We start from the raw sequence: 26590 nt of genomic DNA, 5'->3' as shown, positions 1-26590 counted from the left end.
TCAGGAAGGAGATTGCAGGTTAGGAGGGCGGTGCTGAGTTGAGGGAACCGACTGAGACAAGGTGGGGGGAGGGGAAATGAGGAAACTGGAGAAATCTGAATTCATACCTTGTGGTTGGAGGGTTCCCAGGCGGAAGATGAGGCGCTCCTCCTCCAGCCGTCGTGTTGTTATGTTCTGCCGGTGGAGGAGTCCAAGGACCTGCATGTCCTCGGTGGAGTGGGAGGGAGAGTTAAAGTGTTGAGCCACGGGGTGGTTGGTTTGGTTGGTCCGGGCGGCCCAGAGGTGTTCTCTGAAGCGTTCCGCAAGTAAGCGGCCTGTCTCCCCAATATAGAGGAGGCCACATCGGGTGCAGCGGATGCAATAGATGATGTGTGTGGAGGTACAGGTGAACTTGTGGCGGATATGGAAGGATCCCTTGGGGCCTTGGAGGGAAGTGAGTGTGGAGGTGTGGGTGCAAGTTTTACATTTCCTGCGGTTGCAGGGGAAAGTGCCGGGGGTGGAGGTTGGGTTGGTGGGGGGTGTGGATCTGACAAGGGAGTCACGAAGGGAGTGGTCCTTGCGGAACGCTGATAGGGGAGGGGAGGGAAATATATCCTTGGTGGTGGGGTCCGTTTGGAGGTGGCGGAAATGACGGCGGATGATACGTTGTATGCGGAGGTTGGTGGGGTGGTAGGTGAGAACCAGTGGGGTTCTGTTTTGGTGGCGGTTGGAGGAGCGGGGCTCAAGGGCGGAGGAGCGGGAAGTGGAGGAGATGCGGTGGAGGGCATCGTTGATCACGTCTGGGGGGAATCTGCGGTCCTTGAAGAAGGAGGCCATCTGGGCTGTGCGGTGTTGGAACTGGTCCTCCTGGGAGCAGATGCGGCGGAGACGAAGGAATTGGGAATATGGGATGGAGTTTTTGCAGGGGGCAGGGTGGGAGGAGGTGTAGTCCAGGTAGCTGTGGGAGTCAGTCGGTTTATAGTAGATGTCTGTGTTGAGTCGGTCGCCCGAGATAGAGATGGAAAGGTCTAGGAAGGGGAGGGAGGAGTCTGAGACAGTCCAGGTGAATTTAAGGTCGGGATGGAAGATGTTAGTAAAGTTGATGAACTGTTCAACTTCCTCGTGGGAGCACGAGGCAGCGCCAATACAGTCATCGATGTAGCGGAGGAAAAGGTGGGGGGTGGTGCCAGTGTAGTTGCGGAAGATGGACTGTTCCACATATCCTACGAAGAGGCAGGCATAGCTGGGGCCCATGCGGGTGCCCATGGCAACTCCTTTAGTTTGGAGGAAGTGGGAGGATTGAAAAGAGAAGTTATTCAGGGTGAGGACCAGTTCAGTCAGTCGAAGGAGGGTGTCAGTGGAAGGGTACTGGTTGGTGCGGCGGGAAAGGAAGAAGCGGAGGGCTTTGAGTCCTTCGTGATGGGGGATGGAGGTGTACAGGGACTGGATGTCCATAGTGAAAATAAGGCGTTGGGGACCGGGGAAGCGAAAATCCTGGAAGAGGTGGAGGGCGTGGGTGGTGTCCCGAACGTAGGTGGGGAGTTCTTGGACTAAAGGGGACAGGACCGTGTCGAGGTATTGGGAGATGAGTTCGGTGGGGCAGGAGCAGGCTGAGACAATGGGTCGGCCGGGGCAGGCAGGTGGGCCGCCCGGAACAACCAACCCAACCACCCCGTGGCTCAACACTTTAACTCTCCCTCCCACTCCACCGAGGACATGCAGGTCCTTGGACTCCTCCACTGGCAGAACATAACAACTGGACGGCTGGAGGAGGAGCGCCTCATCTTCCGCCTGGGAACCCTCCAACCACAAGGTATGAATTCAGATTTCTCCAGTTTCCTCATTTCACCTCCCCCCACCTTGTCTCAGTCGGTTCCCTCAACTCAGCACAGCCCTCCTAACCTGCAATCTCCTTCCTGACCTCTCCGCCCCCACCCCACTCCGGCCTATGACCCTCACCTTGACCTCCTTCCACCTATCCCACCTCCATCGCCCCTCCCCCAAGTCCCTCCTCCCTACCTTTTATCTTAGCCTGCTTGGCTACTCTCTCTCATTCCTGATGAAGGGCTTATGCTCGAAACGTCGAATTCCCTATTCCTGAGATGCTGCCTGGCCTGCTGTGCTTTGACCAACAACACATTTTCAGCTGTGATCTCCAGCATCTGCAGACCTCATTTTTTACTCGAAGATTTTAACCTACTGCGAATCCTCTTGCAAGGATGCCTTCCTTGAAGAAGCTCTCTTCCTCCCTCTACAAGGATTTCAGTGAGTCTCTCTCTCACTGCATCCCCCAGGTCATCTCCTCTGCACAGAAACTCTTCAGCCACGTTCTCAAACAGACCCGTTATCACAGCCACATCTCCTTCCTCAGCACCTGCCTAAGGAACCGACTGATCCCACACGGACTCCGAACTACATTCCAACCAACAAAATTTGGACCCAACCAGGACAACCTGTACCGACAACAAATCCAAAGCCTCCACAACAGACCTCCCTCCAATCCTCCGCTCCACCCTTGCAGCCATGCGTCGCCATTTACACTCTCTGCAATCAGCCCTACCCCAGCTCAGGACAACACTCTCACAGACCTGCAAAGGACCCCTGCTGTTCTTCATCTACAGAAGAATCCACAAACTCAACAAACAGTTCTTCCTAGCCATATCAGAAATTAAAGACAGTAAGTACCAAAAACTTTCATGTACTTACCCCCACACTCGTGGCTCCTCAACTATTCCAGAATCTTCTATAGGCCTGTCGGACGCCATTACACATGTGGCCTCCACAGCGCCCGCGGCACCAAAGGCCGCCGCCGACCGTGACGTCACTTCCGCCCCCACCGACCTCGGAGCCCCCGCGATCGCCGCCCCAACAACTGCCCCGGTGACCACCGCACAGACAACCGCTTCCACGATCGCCGACGGACCCACGACCCACGCGGCTACCGGGAATGACCACCATTCCTCCGTCGCCGCAACCATATCCGCCCCATCCGGTTGCCGTCGGCGCAGCCACTTCCGCCCCCACTGACATCACTAACCTGCAGGAGCACAAATCCTCAGGTTTCCCCGCCCCCACGCCGTCTTTCGTCACTACACGTAACCCCGCCCCCACGCAAACCTTCGTCACCACGCATAACCCCGCCCCCACGCTGTCTTTCGTCACTTCACGTAACCCCGCCCCCATGCAAACCTTCGTCACCACGCATAACCCCGCCCTCACACCGACTTTCGCCACCACACGCAACCCCGCCCCCACGCTTGACTCCGCCCCCACATCGAGCAACGTCACCACGTCTAACTCCGCCCCTACTTTGATCTCTGTCCCCGCCCCCTGACCCCGCCCCCAGCCCCAGCTCCAGTCCCACACCAGGTCCTAGCTCCCAACCATGCCGTATTTTCACCATCCCTCCAGATCTCCCCGTCTCTGAGGATGAAAGATCAGTCCTCAGCAGGGGCCTCACCTTCATTCTCCTACGCCCTCGGATTAATGAGTTCAACACGCGCCGAGATATTGAACAATTCTTCCGCCGCCTTCGCCTCCGTGCCTACTTTCACAACCAAGACTCCCGCCCACCCTCTGACGACCCCTTCTCCCGCCTCCAACACACCCCATCCACCTGGACACCCCGTGCTGGCCTCCTACCCGCCCTCGACCTCTTTATAGCCAACTGCCACCGTGACATCAACCGACTCAACCTGTCCACCCCTCTCACCCACTCCAACCTCTCACCCTCAGAACGTGCAGCCCTCCACTCCCTCCGCTCCAATCCCAACCTCACCATCAAACCCGCAGACAAGGGAGGCGCGGTGGTAGTTTGGCGCACTGACCTTTATACCGCTGAGGCCAAATGCCAGCTCATGGACGCCTCCTCTTATCGCCCCCTTGACCACGACCCCACCTCCCACCACCAAACCATCATCTCCCAGACCATCCAGGACCTCATCACCTCAGGGGATCTCCCATCCACCGCCTCCAACCTCATAGTCCCACAACCCCGCACCGCCCGTTTCTACCTCCTGCCCAAAATCCACAAACCTGCCTGCCCCGGCCGACCCATTGTCTCAGCCTGCTCCTGCCCCACCGAACTCATCTCCCAATACCTCGACACGGTCCTGTCCCCTTTAGTCCAAGAACTCCCCACCTACGTTCGGGACACCACCCACGCCCTCCACCTCCTCCAGGATTTTCGCTTCCCCGGTCCCCAACGCCTTATTTTCACTATGGACATCCAGTCCCTGTACACCTCCATCCCCCATCACGAAGGACTCAAAGCCCTCCGCTTCTTCCTTTCCCGCCGCACCAACCAGTACCCTTCCACTGACACCTTCCTTCGACTGACTGAACTGGTCCTCACCCTGAATAACTTCTCTTTTCAATCCTCCCACTTCCTCCAAACTAAAGGAGTTGCTATGGGCACCCGCATGGGCCCCAGCTATGCCTGCCTCTTCGTAGGATATGTGGAACAGTCCATCTTCCGCAACTACACTGGCACCACCCCCCACCTTTTCCTCCGCTACATCGATGACTGTATTGGCGCTGCCTCGTGCTCCCACGAGGAAGTTGAACAGTTCATCAACTTTACTAACACCTTCCATCCCGACCTTAAATTCACCTGGACTGTCTCAGATTCCTCCCTCCCCTTCCTAGACCTTTCCATCTCTATCTCGGGCGACCGACTCAACACAGACATCTACTATAAACCGACTGACTCCCACAGCTACCTGGACTACACCTCCTCCCACCCTGCCCCCTGCAAAAACTCCATCCCATATTCCCAATTCCTTCGTCTCCGCCGCATCTGCTCCCAGGACGACCAGTTCCAACACCGCACAGCCCAGATGGCCTCCTTCTTCAAGGACCGCAGATTCCCCCCAGACGTGATCGACGATGCCCTCTACCGCATCTCCTCCACTTCCTGCACCTCCGCCCTTGAGCCCCGCTCTTCCAACCGCCAGCAAGACAGAACCCCACTGGTTCTCACCTACCACCCCACCAACCTCCGCATACAACGTATCATCCGCCGTCATTTCCGCCACCTCCAAACGGACCCCACCACCAAGGATATATTTCCCTCTCCTCCCCTATCAGCGTTCCGCAAGGACCACTCCCTTCGTGACTCCCTCGTCAGATCCACACCCCCCACCAACCCAACCTCCACCCCCGGCACTTTCCCCTGCAACCGCAGGAAATGTAAAACTTGCACCCACACCTCCACACTCACTTCCCTCCAAGGCCCCAAGGGATCCTTCCATATCCGCCACAAGTTCACCTGTACCTCCACACACATCATCTACTGCATCCGCTGCACCCGATGTGGCCTCCTCTATATTGGGGAGACAGGCCGCTTACTTGCGGATTGCTTCAGTGAACACCTCTGGGCCGCCCGGACCAACCAACCCAACCACCCCGTGGCGCAACACTTTAACTCTCCCTCCCACTCCACCGAGGACATGCAGGTCCTTGGACTCCTCCACCGGCAGAACATAACAACATGATGGCTGGAGGAGGAGCGCCTCATCTTCCGCCTGGGAACCCTCCAACCACAAGGTATGAATTCAGATTTCTCCAGTTTCCTCATTTCCCCTCCCCCCACCTTGTCTCAGTCGGTTCCCTCAACTCAGCACCGCCCTCCTAACCTGCAATCTCCTTCCTGACCTCTCCGCCCCCACCCCACTCCGGCCTATCACCCTCACCTTGACCTCCTTCCACCTATCCCACCTCCATCGCCCCTCCCCCCAAGTCCCTCCTTCCTACCTTTTATCTTAGCCTGCTTGGCTACTCTCTCTCATTCCTGATGAAGGGCTTATGCTCGAAACGTCGAATTCCCTATTCCTGAGATGCTGCCTGGCCTGCTGTGCTTTGACCAGCAACACATTTTCAGCTTCCCAAAAGGACATCATACAAGATTAATTAAGTCATTCTTGACATACAATACTAAATCCAGGAAAGCCTGTTCTCTAATTGTTGGTCTAAAAAGCCTTCATATACACACTTTAGGAATTCATCTGAATTATTGCAGATGTGGCTTGCCCAGTCCAAATATATATGAAAATCACCCATGATTATTGCAGCACTCTTATTACAAACACTTTAAACTTCTTGTTTAATATAGTCACCAACAGAACAGTGCTAACTGACAACTTGGAAGCCAGTAGTATCCAGGTGCACAGCGAACACTTGAAATATGTGTTCGGTGCCCTGCAAATAGAAGTGGCAATACAGTTTGAATCAATATTGGCCACCAACTGGGTAGAGTTTGAACTGCACATTCTCCTCCTAATTATGATGTTCCAGGTCTTAAGGTCTGCTGATTAGGTGACTAAACGGGACCACTGGAGACAGGCACAAAGCAACAATTTTTCTTTAAAGTTTATAGAACCGAGGAAGAGCACAGTCTTCTGGGTCCTGCCTGATCTGGTTTGACTTTTTGCCCAGGGCAAATGGATCAACCTGCCATTGAGGCCAACTGAAACTTGAGAGCTGACCAGCACAATGCTTTGGCATACTTGAGTGGCATTTGTGGCTCGAATAATTCACGATGATGATGCCCAAGGTCCATACTTGGCTATTTTGTGTCAGAAACCAGTGCTATGAGAATTTTTGCCATATTACCTCCAAATAAAAGTATCTATTTCATTATGGTTACTAAGATGAAGGCTGGGAGATTACACAATACATGGTCAACAAAGATCCTAAACCAACAGATATTTTCCATCTCAATTTCCTCCATTGCATGGTAAAGTGGCAATAATAACTTGACCACGAATGATGAAAATCTTTCATTTTAAGACAATTATTAGACTTGTTTCAGAGAAATGCAATGTCACAGACTAAAATCAGACCCAGAGATCAGCATTCATTACTACCACGGTGACTGCAATCCACATAAATACTGCATTGACCTTCAAGCAGCCTCTCTGCTCCTCACCATAGCCCTACCTCTTTCATGTTTGGAGAGTTGCCAGGCCTCAGCAAATGACCTCAACCTTTCTTCTGCATAACATGATAATTGGTACAGCTATCATGGCTTATTATACAACTTATCCCTAAGTACAAATTTGAGATTGAAATAATATTATACCAACTTTACTAATGAACTGGTAACTTTATTAAAAGTTATTTCAAGGAAGCTGAGATTTAACAAATCCATTTTAACAAGGTTAAATTAGATTGAAATAACAGTTGTAATTTTGTGGAACTGTATTCCAATATTTTAAAAAAACTGCCTTTATGATTTCATTGATTAAAATTAGGTAATTTAAAGAAGGTTATTTGTAAAGATTTAACTCTTTCCTCACATTCTAACATAAATGTCGCAAATGGAGACTTCTCAAATAAAAGCATTCCACGTTATGAACTCAAAGCTCTTTGGAAAGTACATGGTGTGCATTGGAATTTGCTTCATTTCTCATCTCATCAGGTTATCAGCAAGTAGTGACAACTGCACCATTAGACTTGGATATATTGAGGCTATCATCATGAACACAAGCATGAGCATTTGGCAAATATATTATTTAAGAGAATGCCAACTACCTGAACAAACAATCTGTGCACTATATCTTTTTACAAAACAATTAATTATGTATAAATATAATTACCAACATTACTACTCACTAAATATGCAATTGATATATTGTGTATTGCTCTGACACTTTATACAAACCTGGTTACGTTTCTTGTAACACTATCTCTCCCAGCTGTTCCTCCTTCATCAAAATAATTTAGAAGCTGATAATACCATAACAGACTCTGAAGATTGAAAGATTGTCACTAACAGTCCAGCTTGTCACCTCCACCACTCTCTTGATGCAATATTTCACAATTCAGGATTTTTATGACTATCGTTCCAGAGCACATTATCGCAGATGAAGAGAGATCAATATCTGTTACTTCCACCTTGTCACCATTCTCTCAGTGGAAATTTATCAGTTTAATGCCTGCTGAAATTGCAGGGTTATCAGCAGCCCAGGAACCTAGCAACGCCCGACAGAGGTATGCGAGAGCTCTTCAAGGGGGCTAAAGCATTATCATCAAACTTACAGCTGTCTCAAAGTCTTTTCCATGCTGTCACAGTAACACAGACTGTTTACCAATGGAAAAAAAATCGCAAATCCTCTGACAGCCATGTCTGGAAACCTCTTAAAATATTCTTTATTCAAGCTCACCATACCCAAAAGATACTGGGCAGAAGTACCTTTCTCAAGGCAACCTGTCATGATGGCATGGATGCAAATATTCCAAGAAAAGTAGTGTCGCCAATACTAGACTGTCAAGGTTAGAGTGCTCCATTGAGCTCTCAACTTCCTACTGCTTTCCTTCTTTATTACTTCTTGAAACTTAAATAGAATATGTTTCCCTTTCTCTCCTTATTGCTCATCTCATAAAATAAACTTTTAGTCACTTCTTCTAATTCTGTCACATCAGCTTTCCACACAATACCTCAGTGGAATTTTCTCAACACAGCCCCTGCCAAGTTGGCAGGACTATCAGTGGGTCAGGACCTCCTGAGGGAATTGGCAGTGTTCTTTAACTGATTCATGATGTTACAAACAGGAGGATGGGCTGGATGACAACCTGGATCTATCATTGAATGGCTTCTATTTGATGGGACTCCAGCAGAAATCACAAGGGCAGCAATAAATCTTGCACTGAAATGGAGGAGAGATGGAAGTCAAATGTGGAAAAATTGGTTCTCAGACTCATTTTTGAGGACAGTGGTTGATTCAGACTTCTACGTTTGGGGGCGGATAAGAAGGCAAGTTAGCTTGGCTTGACAGGTGGTGCAGAAAACCTGGATCTTATAGCATAAAAGTTTCAGTGATCTTGTTGGGATTGACAAGGTGAGTGGCATACCACATTCAGATGGCAAATATCACACTCTCATTCTCCTGCATAGCACCTCCCCGATAGACACTCCTCTCAGTTACTCACATTCTCTCCTCCTGCTCCTCCTCACATCTCCATCTCTGTCCTCACCATTCATATTCATCCTCTGTCTTCTGTACCTTTCCTCGCAGTCACCCTGTTCAAATATCCTCATTCCATCTTTAATGAATATTCAGATTGTTATAAAGTAGACCAAACTCCTTCAAAACATGTCAAGAAGATAGTCTAGACTTTTTTTATTTTAAAGGTAAGTACCAGGTTTTGAGTTCCCTGATGCAATTTGATCAGTAAAACTATCAGGCTTGAAGCAAAACACACTTTATTCATACACTATAGTTAAAATACAAATAAAAGAACGGGTTGAAATAACTTAATTCTATTGGAAAACTCAACATAATGATAAATTATTTAACCATTAAACAACAGTAGTTCCAATAAAGTAACACCCCTTAAAACACTCTTGCCGAAGTCAAATTCAGTAAAATGTATCATTTCACATGCAATTCTAGTAGCAAGAACAGAACCCAAGCTTTTAGCCACAGCAAAGAGACAGAGAAATACCAGTCCTAACAGTTACTGAAAGCGAAGACTAAAAATCACAGTCTGTGGGAGCTTGACCCCACCCATTCGGGCTGCTTCTATTGTTCCAAATTTAAAAAGAACCAAAGATTCTCAAACTGCGTATTTTAATGACTTTGAGCAGACCATTCCTCAACTCTGCCTCAACTTCTCTTCATAAATAAAAATCCAAGACAAAATGCACCTCTTAAAGCCACAGTACTGTCACAAGGTTCTCACACTCATAACTTTTCATCATTACAGAAAATAAAAGACCCAACTCCCAGGTAATGACAGTGAACCAGGGTGGATTAGCACCCATTGCCACCCTAAGAACAATGGAGATCTGTCATGTGGCACAAGGACTGAGTAGTGGCGATGCAGACATTGCAGTAGTCCACAGACTTGGTGACACTTGGAACTCAACTTTTAATTATATAGAATTCACATCCCAATCAGCAAGCTATTATGATCAGCACTAAGTTGAACTTATATCCCATCTCAATGCCAGAACTAACTCACATCTTTGACATTTCATAATATTTCCAGCTGCTGATGTACCAGGTTGAGAAGAAGTAGGAGAGGGTGAGTATTTGTTGCATAGAAAGGTGTACTTCACACTTGAGTTAGAGCAATTGGAGAAAGGGACAATGGTGCAGGGTCCTTTTTGTTGGGCACCATCCTTCCAAGCGTTGCTCAGATGGACACGGTTGATGTGCCTGAAGGGTTATCTATCAAGTAGGAAAGTTATGGCTCAGCAGCTAAAAACATCAGTGGCTCTGTCAGAATCTCCTGAAATTATGCATAGCCTTGATAAGAGACTTAAGGGGCCAGTACCAAATAAAAGTATCATTATTTCTCAGGTAATAGCACCATCTAGATGGAGCATCACTTGCAGATGCACAATGCATGTCAACCCACACCAATGCCAATCTACTGTCTGCCTCTTTATAGTAGATAGAGGGAAGATTTACCATTCAATTACTCACTGACATGCATCGAAGTGCTTGAGCTTCCTGTTCGCAGAGAAATGCAGGTGAACTACAAGAGAGAGGTTGGAGAGTGGGCTCCTAGAAATGGGAATTCATCTTAAAGTACACCCATTGCTCATTGCTTGTTTCCTTTCCTCCAAGTAGGAAAGGAGCCATTTCCTACCTCAGTGATTCACAAATAAAACTGACTGTATTTGTTAGGGCCCTAATTGATTCTTCCAAACAAAGAAAGAAGGAACCCATCTTTAGCTCTGCTGAAGCCACGGTGCCATCACTCCACCGAATAGAGGGGAAGAGAAAAACTTTTGACTTCTTTGCTACACAATGAGTTTCACTTGAATATACTGTGTGAATATTATATAATTTTTGAAAATATGTGTTTCTATGGGTTTCCCTCTTCATTGGTGCTTGCATTTTTACATGTTCTTATATAAAAAAGGTATGCAGAACTATTACCAGACATCCAAAAATACTTGCAGCCAAATAAAATTTACCTTAAAAACTGTTTTACTATAGTAATGCATGAATGAACAGGTCGTCAGTTTATTGTGATGTTAACTGAGGGACAAGCATTGATGAGGAAATGGGTGATATCACTCTCTCCCACCTTCATTTCACCCCCATGGATCCTTAACATCCAGCCAAACAGGCTGATGGAATCTTAATTTAGTTTCTCATTCAAAAGATGGTAGAGTCGTAGAGATGGACAGCAGGAAACAGACCCTTTGGTCCAACTCATCCCTGCCTCCTAGATACCCTAAATTAATCCAGTCCCATTTGCCAGCTCGTATCCCTTTAAGCTCTTTTTATTCGTCTACCCATCCAGACGCCTTTTAAATGTCGCATTTGTACCAACCTCCACCACTTCCTGTGGCTATTCATTTCTTACACACACCACCTGCTATGTGAAAAAGTTGCCCCTTACGTGCTTTCCCCTCTCACCTTAAGCCTATGCCCTCTCGTTTTGGACTATCCCACACTGGCGAAAAGACCTTGTTGATTTACCCTATCCATGCCCCTCATGATTTTATAAATCTCTGTAAGGCCACCCCTCAGCCTCCGACACTCCAAGGAAAACAGTCCCAGTTTATTCAGCCACTCCCTATAGCTTAAACTCTCCAACTCTAGCAACATCCTTTTAAATATTTTCTGAACCCTTTCAAGTTTAACACTATCTTTCCTCACAGCATTCCCAACTTTGGAACTCCCTGACCACTGCACTGGATAGTCAGCTTTGCATTTTAGACTCAAGCTCTGAAGTGGAATTTGCATAGCTTAAACATGACTCAGATATTGAAATTAGATTCATGTGTCAAACCAAAGTATTGAACTTCAGAGACTGAGGAATGACAGAGTCACTTTGGTAGCTTCCAAACTGAAATATATCTAGCTGGCAAACTATTTGCAAATTCCATAAAATTATCATTGATCTATTCTGTAACCTAAGAATATTTTCTCAATTCAACAAATATAGCAAGGATTCTATGTTGGTATTAGAATGAAACTCAAACTGAATTTGAAACTAAAACTTATCTAAATTTGGACAAGGACACGTTTCCAACAAAGTTAGTAAAACTTGATACTTTTCACTGACTCAGTTAGGTCTCTTTCCACCTTTCACCTCCTTCAAAGATTGAAGTTCATCTGAGCAAGAAATTGTACAGGAGCAGTCAAAAGCTTTTCAACTTTGAAAATAAAATGCTCAAGTTTAAGAAATAAATTGAAAAGCTGCTCATTTAATTGGTTTCATTGCAACACCCAAGGACGTTTGAGAGAAACGTTGTTACACATCACAAAGGATTTCTTTTTAAGTTTAAGATTATTCAAACATACAAACTCAACTTAATAAGTATAAGAATAGGAAAATGGTCTCAAAAGTATAAGTAAAAGGTTTTCAAATCAAGCGAACACCAGGAGACAAGAGAAATAACTGTACCATGCTTATCTGCAGCACCTCCATCGTAGATTGCAGATACGACAATCTTTCCAAGAGGGGAATTGATGCCCCCCTCTACTGCAAGATCTAATGGTCCTTCCTGTACAACAGAATAGACAATGATAACAATTTGTAACTCAATTATAGAATTCCAATGACTTTCATTATCTATGCAGTTTTTACACTATATTTACAGGCCAAATCTTTCATCACTAGAAGTCCTGTCCCCAGCAATAACAATGCACTGTGAATGATATGATACAAGTGTTGCAGGTAGTGGTTTGATAAGCTGCATGGAATGATTTCATAGAAAGACATCATAGAAAGACTGGTAAAAAGTAAATGGAAATCACATTTGAAACTATTGAACAACTGCATTTATGCATGTACTGTATGTGATATAACATTTTCAAATTTTGTGTTGCTAATTGCAAATGCTCAAAAAGCTGCCAGAATACATTTGACAAGACAATAAATGACCCTGCTATAAACTAAATGACTAGGGATTCTACAAATGTCAACAACAGCCTAAGAGACTATAGCATTTCAATTTTGCATTACTAAATACTATATCAAGCAACTATAACAGGAGTATTTTTATAGTTAGAAGAAACTTTTCTGAAAGAAGCAGTTATTAAGTTAAGGTTAGTTGAAACTAATGAAGCCCTGTTTTAAAATGTTTTTCCTTACTCCCTTTTGTTTCTAAATACCAATATCAATGAGTGTTCCTCTGGAAATACACTTGGAAGAAAATTACTGAGGCTGAGTAAATAGATGAAAAACTACAGCAGGCAGCCTGGTACTCCAACCAATCAGCTTGAGGTTAAAATCTACCTGTACAATTTCATGAACTTTAAAATATTCACAAAGATTTTGTTGTAAGTGTTGTAATATGGCTGGTGGTATACTCTCAGAATAAAGCCAAACCATATTAGATGATGCTACATTCATCTTAGGTCACCGCGTTTATGGGTCCATGGGTATGTGACCTGAGGGGAATAGAAATCTATTGCCATCACAGGCACAACAGAACCATTTCACTAACATTGGAATGCAAGAAGTAGGAGTAGACAACATGGCCTCTCAAGCAGGCTCCTTCATTCAATACAATCACATTGACTTCTGTCTCAACTCAATTTTCCCAACCTCTCCCCAACTAGACTCTTTAAGAGATCAAAGGTCTCTCCAACTCAGACTTGAGTTGGCGGCACGGTGGCACAGTGGTTAGCACTGTTGCCTCACAGCGCCAGAGACCCGGGTTCAATTCCCGCCTTGGGCGACTGACTGTGTGGAGTTTGCACGTTCTCCCCGTGTCTGCGTGGGTTTCCTCCGGGTGCTCCGGTTTCCTCCCACAGTCCAAAGATGTGTGGGTCAGGTGAATTGGCCATGCTAAATTGCGCATAGTGTTAGGTAGGGGTATGGGTGGGTTGCGCTTCGGCGGGTCGGTGTGGACTTGTTGGGCCAAAGGGCCTGTTTCTACACTGTAAGTAATCTAATCTAATCTAATCTTGAATATATTCAATCACAAAATATGCAGAAACCTCGAGGGTAGAGATTTCTTCTGAGTGAATAAATTTCTCATCTAATTCTTAAATGATCAATGTCAAATCTTGAGACATGACTCCATGCTCTAAATTCTCAAGCCAGGGGAAACAACATCTCAGCATCAAGTCTGTCAACACCCATCAGGATATTATATGTTTCAACTATATCACCTCTCGTTTTTCTGAAGTCCAAAATGTGTTGACCTAATTTACACACCCCTCTCATCGTAGGATAACTATCTCATCCCAGAAACCAATCCAATGAAGCTTCATTGAATTACCTCCATACTTGACATACTGTTTCCAATTTGCTTGCAATACATTACACCAAGTATGATCTCATAAGACCAGAGATAGGAGCTGAATTGGGTCATTTAGTCCACTGAGCCTGCTCCACCATTTGATCATGGCTGATACATTTCTCAACCCCATTCTCCTGCCTTCTCTCTAAAACCCTGATTCTTTTACCAATCAAGAACCAATTTATCTTTGTCTTAAAGACATTCAAATCCTTGGCCTCCACAGACTCTGCAGCAATGAGTTTGTCAGCTTCACCACCCTTAAGCTGAGGATATTTCTCCTCATCTCCATTCTAATGGGTTGTCTTTTAATTCTGTGTCTGTGCCCTTGGGTCTGAGTGTCTCCTTTGAGTGGAAACATCTTCTCCATGTTCACTATCCAGGCCTCTAAATTTCAAAGAGATCCCTCCATATACTTCTAAACTCCATCAAGTATAGACTCAGAATCCTCAACTACTCTTCATATAACAAGTCCTTTATTCCCAGGACATTACTGTGAAGCTCCTTTGGACCCTCTCCAAAGCCAGGACATTCTTCGTTAGACAGAGGGCCAAAATTGCTCACAGTATTCCTAATGCGGAATGACCACAGACTTACACAGCCTTAGCAGAATATCCCTGTTCTTGTATTCTAGCCCTCTCTAACACCGCATTTGTCTTCCTAACTGCCAAATGAACCTGCATGTTAACCTTAAGAGAATCTTGAACTAGCCATAAATAATTGCATCAGGACTTGTTATTCTGTTCCCCAATTTATTTGCAATAAAAGACAACACGTCATTTTCCTGTTTTCCTTTGTTTAATGCAAAACTAAATATCCAACAAACTTCCCTGCATTATTCTCAATTTTCCAACATGTTATTTATTCACTCAATCTGGCTACATCCTTTTGCAGCCCCTTTCTGCCTTCCTCACAGCTTACATTCCCATCTGGGTTAGTAAAATTGGAGAAATTGCCCCCAGGCTCTTTTCGAAGTCATTAATATGGATTATGAATATTTGAGGCCTTAGCACCGATCTTTTTGTCACTCCCTTATTTACAGCCTACTAACTTGAAAATACCTGATTTATCCCTACTCTCTGTTTTCTGTCCATGAATGAATATTCAAATATATCATTCCCCCCCCAACAATGGTATGAGCTGTCATATTAACCTTTTGTGGAGCACCTGCTCAAATGTCAATGATAGTTTATGATTTGAACTTAAATCAATGGTTCACTTTCTTGAGTGGTGCACAGATATAATGTGGATCACAAAGCGGTTTATATAAATGCTTCTTCACCAGTGTGGCCAATATTCAAAGAGATTAATGCAGAAATTAATGCAATATTAAGTATCGAGTGATAGAGGACAGCCATATATGTGAAATACGACTATTAAAATATCCATTTTAATTGCTTATGAAGAATCATCTAGATATGTACAAATGTTAACCGTTCTTGAAAACAACAGAAAATGACTGATAATTTTCAAACTGCAAATTAAACTTCCGGTATACAAATTTCTCGTAACACTTTGTTGATTATTCATTACTTTTTTTGGTTTTATTTGAACATTTGAACTCCACTTAGATTTGCACATACTGACCCCTGGCTAAAAATGGCAAATTCATCCTCCAAAATGGAGTGACAACCCTAATACATGACCATGAAATCTTGGTGTTTGGAGCCAAGTATTCCAATTGCACTCACTACCAAGATGACATTTAGGGTTATTATTTGTCAAATGCTACATGGACAAAATGCTGCAGTAAGATTAGTTTGATGTAAAAACCGCAATGCAAAGCACCCTCTTGAAAATATTTGTCAAACATGCAGAGGTATGGAAGTAAAGCATATAAAATAGGCATCTTTCTATTTATTAAGAATTTGAATATAAATTCTACTGGAGAAATAATTCTTGTTACCTTTTTAATTCTCAAGAGACGAACATCCTTTCCTGCAATCTGCTCTGGTGTGAACTAGAATAAAATTATATTTTTGATTAATGTCATGCCAATCACTGCTACATCCTATGATCTCAGCATCTATTATTCATCATACAAAGACATGACTTAGTTTTTAAATAGATCAACATGAGCAAGCAGTGACATACTACTGATAAAGAAATGAGGCATTACACTCCTTTGTATCTAGACATTAAAAATAATCAATAATTTGATATTCATTCTATGACTGGTGAATAATGTGCTTCATATGGAAAAGTAATATTTTAACTTAATTACCATGATTGTTTATTTGATAATAATAATATAGAATCCTTTATTATTTGCACTATTTTATCACAGGAAAATAAGGTGTGTTAATATTTAAGTTGACTCAATAGCAGCATCGAATGAATTTTAAATTATATGCCTCATTGCTCTATTAAGAGTGACAATGGAATCACCTTTCTCAATTTACACTGGTGTCAAAACTCTACCTACAAATATGGTGGTGGTGTAGACCTAGGGATGGATTTTATAGGAGGATAAATTACCCAATTGCCCCATCCTACTGCTAACAGCTGATTAGCACTTCAGTAATGTGAAATCTGACTATCCATAGCAATAATTGGAACAGATTGGATGTTTTACCCCCTCGTGGTTAGGAAGAGTTGGTGTCCAATTTGATTGGTTGGCAGTTCTATGGTCCAATCAGTGCCTGAAGAGAGTAATTCCCACTCCTGAGACTACAAGCAGTGCTAAGGATTGGCGTATGCAGAACTATGCCATGTGGCCACCCAGCTAAGCGGGACATTACAGCCCCCAAGAAACCAACTAAAATGGCTGACAGGTCAAAGGTGGGAATGAAGGTAGCAAGCTGATTAACTTACAATACTACCCCATCAAGCCCCAGTTTTAACTAGTTTGTTGCGGAAGCCATAAAATTGATCTCTTGGAAAGTCTCAGTGTTATTCACTTTCTTCTGTTTTGAACATATTATACTGCAAATTGTGTCATTGTTGAATAATTAATAGAAGTGCATGGTTAACTGATATGATAAATCATGATCATCAAACATTTATCAGGTTGTTATCAATACCAGTTGTCTTTAGATTCAAACTTTAAAATTCTAGCTTCTTATTCAATTCATTGCACATTTTGAACCTCAAAACATTTACAATGGTCATTAACAGTGGCTTTTTAGGTGTCTTGTTTGGAAGAGGCAAGGTTGAAGATACTCCCTTTTGTGGCACCTTTAAGAACACCCAGAGATCATTTTCTCAATGACACACAATTAGCACACAGCTGAAATTAAATTGTTTATATCAATTGGGCCCAGCAATCATCGGACATGTAATGTTACTATGGGTTTTGCTCTCTTCTGACACGGCTCAGTTCATTCTGCCATTTTCTCTGCATCACTTTCAATTCAACATAGCAGTCACATCTCTTTTAAATGCAGTCAAACTAATTCCATTAGCTTTGTGCACTGAAGGTAATCTCCCATTCAGCAGTTCAAATTAATATGCTTCTTCTCCATGTAGCCCTTTCCTTCTTCTCACATCCTCTGTGCTGCTCTTGGCTAGTGCTAATTGGTAATTTCTTTGGTACTGTGAATTTCCCAACAGCATTGTTGATGCACCGAACAAATGGACTGCAGTCATTCAGGGAGGTAGATCACCATTAGCTTCTCAAGGGATAAGGAACAAATGCTGAGCTTGCCAATGACATTGACAACACACAGAATTTTTTTAAAAAATAACTGTTTTATTGTAACATGTCTTCTCCTCCTACACTTACAATTCATCTCCTTCCTTTGTTGTCACCCATGATCTTCCATTTTCTTTGTTTTTATTGTTTCTTATTTGTTCACTGAGATTCGTTGCCTCTTCTTCATTGCTATAGATTCCTTACCATATACAGAACCACCTCAACTATCCAAACAAGCCAGGTGGGGAGTTTTGTTGTTCGGATAAATGAGAGTTTGGAATCATGGATTGTTTGGATAATGGATAGCATTTATACGGGACTTTGAGATCTTGTTCGAATAATCCGAAATTTGGACAATTGATGTTCAGATAATCGAGGTTGTTTTATATTTGATCTATCTTTTCAAAACTTCTCACTCTACCCTCTCCATTATCATACGTTCCTCTTTCAATGTCATTAGTCTCGTCATTTATTGTTATTCACCGTTCTTTCACTATGACCCATTCCTCGGTTTTTCAATATCCAGTCTGTTTTATTACATTCTATTTCCATTCACTCTATTTACTCTGGCTTACCAGAGCTTTTAGAATGAACATCTAACTCGGATAACAACAATTGAAGTTTATTTTTAATCTGGCATTCAATAAAGGGAGATGTAATTTGCATTTCATTGCCATCCATTCTTTTCACTTCCACTGGGGGCTTCGATACATCTTACTTCCATTCCCATTCGATCCCCCTCATCCATATCTTATTTCAAGCAGAATTTGGAAGGTACTGCACCAGAATAGGTTACTGACCTCTGAGGATAGGAATAACAGTAACAGTGAAGAGTAGTCCGGAACTCCACTAGCAATAGCATAGGCTGTTAAACTAAGCGAAAAGAAGTTTAGCCCTTACTAAACGTTAACTAAGGCAATGGTTTGGGCCTCAAAACACCAGTGTGGTTGCAATATAAAACACAACTAGTTTGTAGTTTTCTGTATGTTAGCTCATGGATTCCCCTTATATCCCCTTGAGTCATATATCTTGAATTTTATTAATGACACTATCTACATTACTATAATATCATAAATGTGCGCACATAATCCAAACTCTGTGATTATTAGTACTACTGTACATTACACAAAGCTGATTGGCTATACAGGGAGAAAGTGAGGACTGCAGATGCTGGAGATCAGAGCTGAAAATTGTTGCTGGAAAAGCGCAGCAGGTCAGGCAGTATCCAAGGAGTGGGAGAATCGATGTTTCAGGCATGAGCCCTTCTTCAGGAAGCCCTTCTCCTGAAGAAGGGCTCATGCCCGAAATGTCGATTCTCCTGCTCCTTGGATGCTGACTGACCTGCTGTGCTTTTCCAGCAACACATTTTCAGCTCTGATCGGCTATACACTCCATTACATAGATAGAATGACTTTACTCTGGAACGTCATATGTTCTGATGCTACCTAACTGGTTTAAAGCCACAGGCCTGTCTTGTCTGGTATCTGTACCATAATACAACAGTTGGTATGCATGATTATCACTGAACACTCAATGGATAACATCAAATTAGGAGATGACTGTGACATTAACAATGGCTTGTTAGGCAGAGTGCCATCATAAAATCTTTTGGTTAGTCATGCGTTTTAACCTAAGTAATGTAGGCTTGCATGAAGCAACATAGTTGCTAATATTTAAGGATTTGAGTCTGAATTGAATGGTTTAGTACATTATTTCAGCCATTGCAGGAAAATCTTTTGACCTCTTTACAATTGTGTCAAAATATGTTTTTGAACACAATGGGAGTTTTCTCCATAATTCAAATATTTTTCTCTGAATGCTTCTCTACTCTTACATATTGCGCAATATACTGGTAGACTTATATTCATTGAAGTTCAGATTAATTTCCCTTTACAGGGGCAATGAAATAAATGGGGGCACGATAAAAACGAATAAAGGGCATTTTAAAGAAGTTATTCTTCATGCTATATTTTGCTTCCAGTAATCATTTGACATCCACGTGTACATTTTCCAGGAGGGGCTACTGAATAGTAGTCAACTACCATTGCTAATTTTCTCATGTGTTTGATTATACCTTCCCATTATCTAGAAGTGCAGAGAACCAGTCTGCTTCTGCAAATGTTACCCCATTGCAAGCAAAGTCAGCACAAATATCAAACGCACCTGGAACTTTCTGCTATAATAAACATGAGAAAGATACTTAAACGGATTGAACTTCTTCACCAAGCAACAAAAACACATTTAATTATAGGAACAGACAGCACTTAAAGAATTGCAAACCACATTAATCAGTCTCTCTAAGTGTGTCACATGAGAGTTGTCTATATACTTGTTAGTTTGTTATTTACATGGGGAAAAAGGGACTGCTTCTATGTGTAATTAGCTGCACATAATTTATTTTTAAACTGGAAATGTGTTTGTTCATCATTTTGCACATTTTCTGGTCTATAGAAGGAAAAATGCCAGACTGCTTTTATTTTTATTATCAGGTATAAATCAGGATCATCTAGAACCAAACTTTTAAAAACTGCTTTTGCTCAGTTTGATATTAATACATAGAAACTCACCATCAAAACTTAAAGGAACCAGAAAACCCACACACTGATTTTTGGTTTAGCTAATAATATGTGCACATCCTCTTGTTGTAAAGATACCTACCATCTTCCCAAGATCAAAAGGTTTAGACTCAAGTTGACAAAAGTTTTAGACAGAGGTTAACAAAAGCAAAACTTGGAGAGCCCCAAGTGTACTCAGGTGATTAGCTAAAGCTATGCAACTTATCGCTAAGAGTGATGGTAAGTCTGAACCTTAGGATCACCAGACCCATAATTCTAGGATCTGTGGAAATATGTTAACTAATGGAAAGAGAACATTTGGCAACAGATATGACATTACATAAGGAGGGTAAGCAATGGATGAGCTTATGAGGGAGTTAATGGAAAGGGAACGATAGACGAGTGTGCAAGCTAAGTGGGATTAAGGAATGATGTGATTAATTAGATGTGAGAAGGTTGAGTAAGGGTTTGGGAAAAGGTGCTTTTTAAAAAGTATATGGGATGAGAGTGTCACTTGCTGGAGGGACAGCAATATATTTCCAAGTCTGGATAGTGAATGACTTGGAGGGGAACTTGCAAGTAGCAGTGCACTGATAGATCTTTCCAGATAGAAGTGGTGATGAATATGGAAGGTACTAACCGAAGAACCATGGTGAATTTCTGCACTGCATCTTGTAGATGGTACACACTGCTGCTATTGCGTGTCAGTGTGGAGGGAGTGGAAATTTGTGGATGTGGTGCATTGTAGATGCAAGAGAATGTGAAACAGTACTCACCTTTCTTGATCTACACGATCATTAAAGTGTCTTATGCATTGAATCCATCAGCCTGGCACAATGTTCCTGCAGGTAGTATACTGTGTCATTTCCAGCCATGCCAAAGAAAATTCTGTTGCAAGTCTTCCTTTCACCAAGGAGCAAGTGTGACTCTCTGCAATTCCTCACAGTCTCCATTAGTGCATCAGGGAAGGCATTACTCAACCAAGCAAACTTCGCTGATTGGCAATCCATTATGAGACTTCTGTTCCTGATATTTTACACTCTGAACTCATCAAATCCCAATTTCAAAGTGATCTTTCAAATACTGTGTTTTTCCAGTGCCATACATTTTGATGACGATGGTTGAGAGTCTTTGATTTACTCACTGGCGTCATTGGTCATGTCACAATTAGGTCAGGAGGACTGAATCAGTTCCCTTCTATTAACTCGCTTGGTTAGTCGCAATACATATTTTATTTCTTTTTAGCAATTATATCATAATTCAATTAAACATTTAGTTATTTAGGTCAAAATGGATGAGGCAATTGCAAGATTTTCTTGAGTGAAATAAAGAGAGTTTTTACTTACGCAAAAAAAGGTGAGGTTGTGGGAAACAGGTGTGAAGGGAGCAAGACTCTTCCAATTTTGTTGTTACAAAAGCATTGTTCCTTTGCTCTGCCCTAAACATGTTTGCCTGAAATATAGTACACTTGGGTATTTCTATGTTTGACATCAATGTGTCTTTAAGATGAATAATCTGTAGGCAACTTTCATTCCAATATATGAAACTTCCAGAAAGATGTAAATCAAAAATAGGAGACAGGAGTTTCTTCGCGTCTGACTGAGGTTCAGACTCCCATTGTTATCTCAAAGCAGTTTCATGCGCTGAGTTCAATCTGGTCAAGTAAACACTACAGCCATCTTAACCCAGCATATTCGCTTTAAAAAAAAATCATCAATGAAAGGTATCGGATATCAAAATCAGATGATGGAAATTGAAAATTGTTTTCCACATTTTACCACTATCATAAAAGCCAGCGAACCAGGAAGAAAAATGACAACATGTTGGCTGCATTAAAAAGCCGCACACAGATACTTTGAACTTTCTTCTTGATTTATCACAGAGTCCCTGCAGCCAACATGTCTCTAGTCGCTATACCCAGAGCTCTCCTTCTCTCTACACAAAGCTGTCATTGTGCACTGTCATTTACATAAGCCATTCATGTTTATTCGCCTGACTTTATTTAATTATTAAAGCTCACTGCTCTTACTCACGTAAGTTGCTTATACTTACAAGTATATTGTATCATTTGCTTTCATTGACTCAGTTCCATATGACCTTCAAAATTAATATTTACATGTGATGATCACTTCAGACTTTCATCATTCTTGGATACTTAAAAAGATTCCAATTCATTTTACTTCTTTTATTTTTGCCTGGGATAAATATTTGCCTTTTCATCTCATCTTTTTATCACTAACTTAGACTTGCTGCTTCAAACCCTGTGCATACCATTAAGATGTCCTGAGAGGAGACTTGGTGCAAGTCTATAAAATGGTGAATGCATGGATAGAGTTGACGGTCAGAATTTTTTTCCCAGAATTGAAATGACCAATATGAGAGACATGCATTATGGTGAGAGGAGGAAAGTTCAAAGAAGATGTGAGGGACACAGAGAGTGGTAGGGGTCAGAAACGCACTGCCAGGAGTGGTGGCGTAGGCAGGTATGATAGAGGCATGTAAGGGACTTTTAGATAAGCACGAGTATGCATGGAATGGAGTAATATAGAACAAATGCAGGCAAAAGGGATTAGTTTAACTTGTCATCCTGTTCGGCACAACATCATGGACTGAAGGGCCTGTTCCTATGCTATACTGTTCTATGTTCTATGTTTTCATTCTGATTGGTTAAAGATAAAGATAGTTAAATGGCCTGCTCATCTAGTTCTTGAATTCCCTATCAAGGGTGTTTCATAGAAACAAATTCCTCATCACAGTCAGTTAAAATGCAAACATCTGCGGACAATGGTAAAGTGAAATGATTACAACTAAGTCATGATGTCAATCCATGTGAAAGATCAAATCACTGGGGTTGATTAAAATCTGCTGCAAACAAGATCTGAAGCTTGTGGATTCTATCTTCTATGCTTTATTGACATTATCTGTAGATAACTACTAACTTAATGTCAACAAATGGGACTTTTTCCATTTTTTTCTTGAAATGGATATTACCTACTCCCTGCTATTACAGTGTTTAATCAGGTAGACCACCTCTTAAAAAACCAAAACTGGTCTGGAGTACAGCTGTTTCATGAGCTCTTGAGGAGTCTTTGTATTGCATTAATACTGTCAAATTGATACAAATATGAAATTGAAAAGGTTGATTAATACTGGTAGCTTTAAAGTTGATCAACTCCACACGATCAATATCCAGCTGATCGCAAGTTACTTCTGAGTTATGCACAAAGTACTGCAATGTCAGAGTGCAATGTAAGCACATTATCATAATCATCTGGGTGTTCAAAAGTGTTCCACAACAGACACAAACTATTTCAAAACCAGCACATGAAATCAGACATTGTTGTGTCACTTAATCACTTTTCAAGTAACACATGAACTGAATAATGAGCATTATAATAACACATTTCCATCTTGTACTAGATGAATCAATCTGTAGATGGAATATCTTTCAGTCAAAGAACTCCTCTCAAGACGTTCTCACTTCAATTACCCCTTCCCTAAGTAGTTTCTCATTTTATTGCTGTGATAGCTGATCTCTAGCTTGTAATTAGCTGCATTGCTTACCATGGAATAAGGATCAAAGTCCTCCACGTACTTCTGGAAGCCCTGTGATGACAAGAAACCACGACAAATTACTTTTCACATTACATGTTTATGGTGTCGTTGTGTTATTATGGCCTCTTGTTTTTTTTCTTGCCTTCAACCCCAGGTTTAGTGAAATTGCAGTTTCATATTAATACATTGACAGATCAATTGTTTATCTCTGTATTATCCATCACACCATATTTTGCAATTGTAAATATCATTACATAGTTTTTCATTAAATAGCACAATAATTGGTTAAGTTGCTTACATCTTAGTCCACAATGCTTACTGATTTTTTTTTCTAATTTCTTTATTAAAAGGCAAATCAGTTGTCAAATTTTGAAGAAATTTCATAACAAATATGTATGAGTGTCAATCATCCTTTGTTTAACTGAAGAAACTTGTCGAATCTGAAACAAGGTACAAGGAAATGATTCTGTAGATTGAAAATATCTCCCTCTAAGGCAACATTTGCATTTATTTCCGTGTGCTGTAATTTCACCTGACAGTCAAAGGGAAGGACCCTGTTATCCACAACTTTATTTCATACATGGTATTCCATCTCTTATGATGAGCCAGTTGATATACAAAATAAATGAGCTAGTTGACTGTGACAATTGTCTCAGTCATTGCTTTTTGAGGTTATTGCTACCAATTTTTTTTAAAAGACTGCATTCACCTCTTTCTCATGCACACTGATTATCAGGTCATTTCAAAGCACAGTATTTTTGTTGATATGTAAGAACCACTTGAGATGCAAACATTTCTTTCATGAGATTTGGCAAGAATTACTGAGCACTGAAAATGTTTTGTTTTGCATGCCAACTTTCTCTTTACCTTCCTTGAAGTTGTTAGATTATGCATCAATTACTCTCTATCAATTCTCCCGGATGACCTTCCTTCAAGCACAACAATTTGCATTTATATGGCTCTTATCCAACTGCTTGTCCCAATGGAGGAACAATTAGGAGGGGTGACCAAATTATTAGTCCACATAGAAACATAGAAGCATACAAAGAGGCCACTAGGCCCATTGTGTCTGTGCTTGTTAAAAAAATACCATTTAGCATAATCCCATTTTTCAGCATTTGATCTCGCCTTGCAAACCACAGCACTTGATATATGAATGAAGCCACCTTTTAAATAGGTTGAGGGTTTCAACTTCTACTATCCCATTTTACATTAGAGCTAGATAAGGGTGCAAGCTGGTGATGCTATTGAGGTAGAAGTGAGTGACCTTTGTGATGGAAGGAATATGGAATCAGGTGCTTCGTATAGGTTGAACAAAATGTCAAAGTTGTGGATAACCTTACAGACTGAAATAATAGATGAGAAACAAGGTGAAATTGTTAAAACGAACACAGTATTTGTGGTGGGACCACAGACCAAAAAATGCAGACTTCCAATACATAAACAGAAACTGTTTTCAAAGATCACTGACATGAAACAATAACTCGTTGCTGAGCACGTCTGGCATTTTATGTTTTTATTCCAGATTTGTGGCCTCTGCAATATTTCGGTTTTGCTTTCATTTTCCTCATATTTCTCTTCAAGAAATTATGGCTTTAAACTGCCAGATGTGTCATCAGAAAGCACAAAGGCAAAGGAAGAGTCAGAGGTGGTGAAGAGGTAGAAGTGTCATTTGCATACTTTTGGAAGTTGAATCTACATCTGCAGATGGTATTAACAAGAGGCAGCATGTTGAAGGGTGAAAGGAGGGAATCACGGATAGAGCTCTTGGAGGTAAAGGTACTGATAGGATGAGAAGCAGTTGCTGAAGGAGCTTTGGTTACAAATAAACAGGTAAAAGTGCAGTACATCACCATGAGCTGGAAAATAGAACAGGGACATTGAAGAAGACTAGCTTATTTGGCACATCAAAGGCTAGTGAAAAAGTGAAAAGAATTTCAAGAAGTTGGGGAAATGAAAGCTGAAGAGCTATGTTAATGAATAACGGGACAAATGCTGGACAGGCAGGAAGCTGATAATCTCTGGAAATGAAGCTCTTGTTAGTGATTAGTGAGTTAATAGAGGAAGTGTAATTGGAAGGCCTTGAGAACATACACAGTTGAAATCAGCGATAGTGATTGAGTCAGTGATTGAGACCACAGGACAACAGAGGTTATAGTCATGCTAAAAGAGATTTAAGAATTTAAGAACTAGGAGCATGAGTAGGCCATCTGTCCCTTCGAGCCTGTTCCACTACACAATAAGATCATGGATGATCTTTTCATGGACTCAGCTCCACTTACCCACCCTCTCACCATAATCCTTGATCCTTTACTGTTCAAATTATCTATCTTAGCTTTAAAAACATTCAATGAGGAAACCTCAACTATTTCACTGGGCAGGGAATACCATAGATTCACAACCATCTGGGCGAAGAAGTTCCTTCTCAATTCAGTACTAAATCTGCTCCCTGCTCCCTCTAATTTTGAGGCTATGGCCTATTGTCCTAATTTCACCTCCCAGTGGAAACATCCTCTCTACTTCTATCTTATCTATTCCCTTCATAATTTTATATGTTTCTGTAGGATCCCCCCTCATTCTTCTAAATTCCAATAAATATAATCCTAGTCTACTCAATCTCTCCTCATAAGCCAAATCCTCCCAACTCTGGAG

At 42.1% G+C, this 26590-nt stretch overlaps 1 protein-coding gene across 1 annotated transcript in view; it reads right to left on the bottom strand.

Moving 5' to 3' along the window:
- ush1c (Usher syndrome 1C) overlaps positions 1 to 26590 on the bottom strand; it is a 218925-nt gene that overhangs the window by 25765 nt on the left and 166570 nt on the right. The window contains exons 23-25 of the mRNA XM_060838636.1: positions 23948 to 23989; positions 16101 to 16154; positions 12352 to 12451 (exon numbers count right to left, since the gene is read on the bottom strand). Of these exons, the coding sequence (XP_060694619.1) occupies positions 12352 to 12451; positions 16101 to 16154; positions 23948 to 23989 (196 nt within the window). The remainder of the gene's footprint in view (positions 1 to 12351; positions 12452 to 16100; positions 16155 to 23947; positions 23990 to 26590) is intronic.

Source organism: Hemiscyllium ocellatum, chromosome 18 (genome assembly GCF_020745735.1).
Source record: "Hemiscyllium ocellatum isolate sHemOce1 chromosome 18, sHemOce1.pat.X.cur, whole genome shotgun sequence".
Lineage (NCBI taxonomy): Eukaryota > Metazoa > Chordata > Chondrichthyes > Orectolobiformes > Hemiscylliidae > Hemiscyllium > Hemiscyllium ocellatum.
This window is presented reverse-complemented; position numbering and strand designations above follow the sequence as displayed.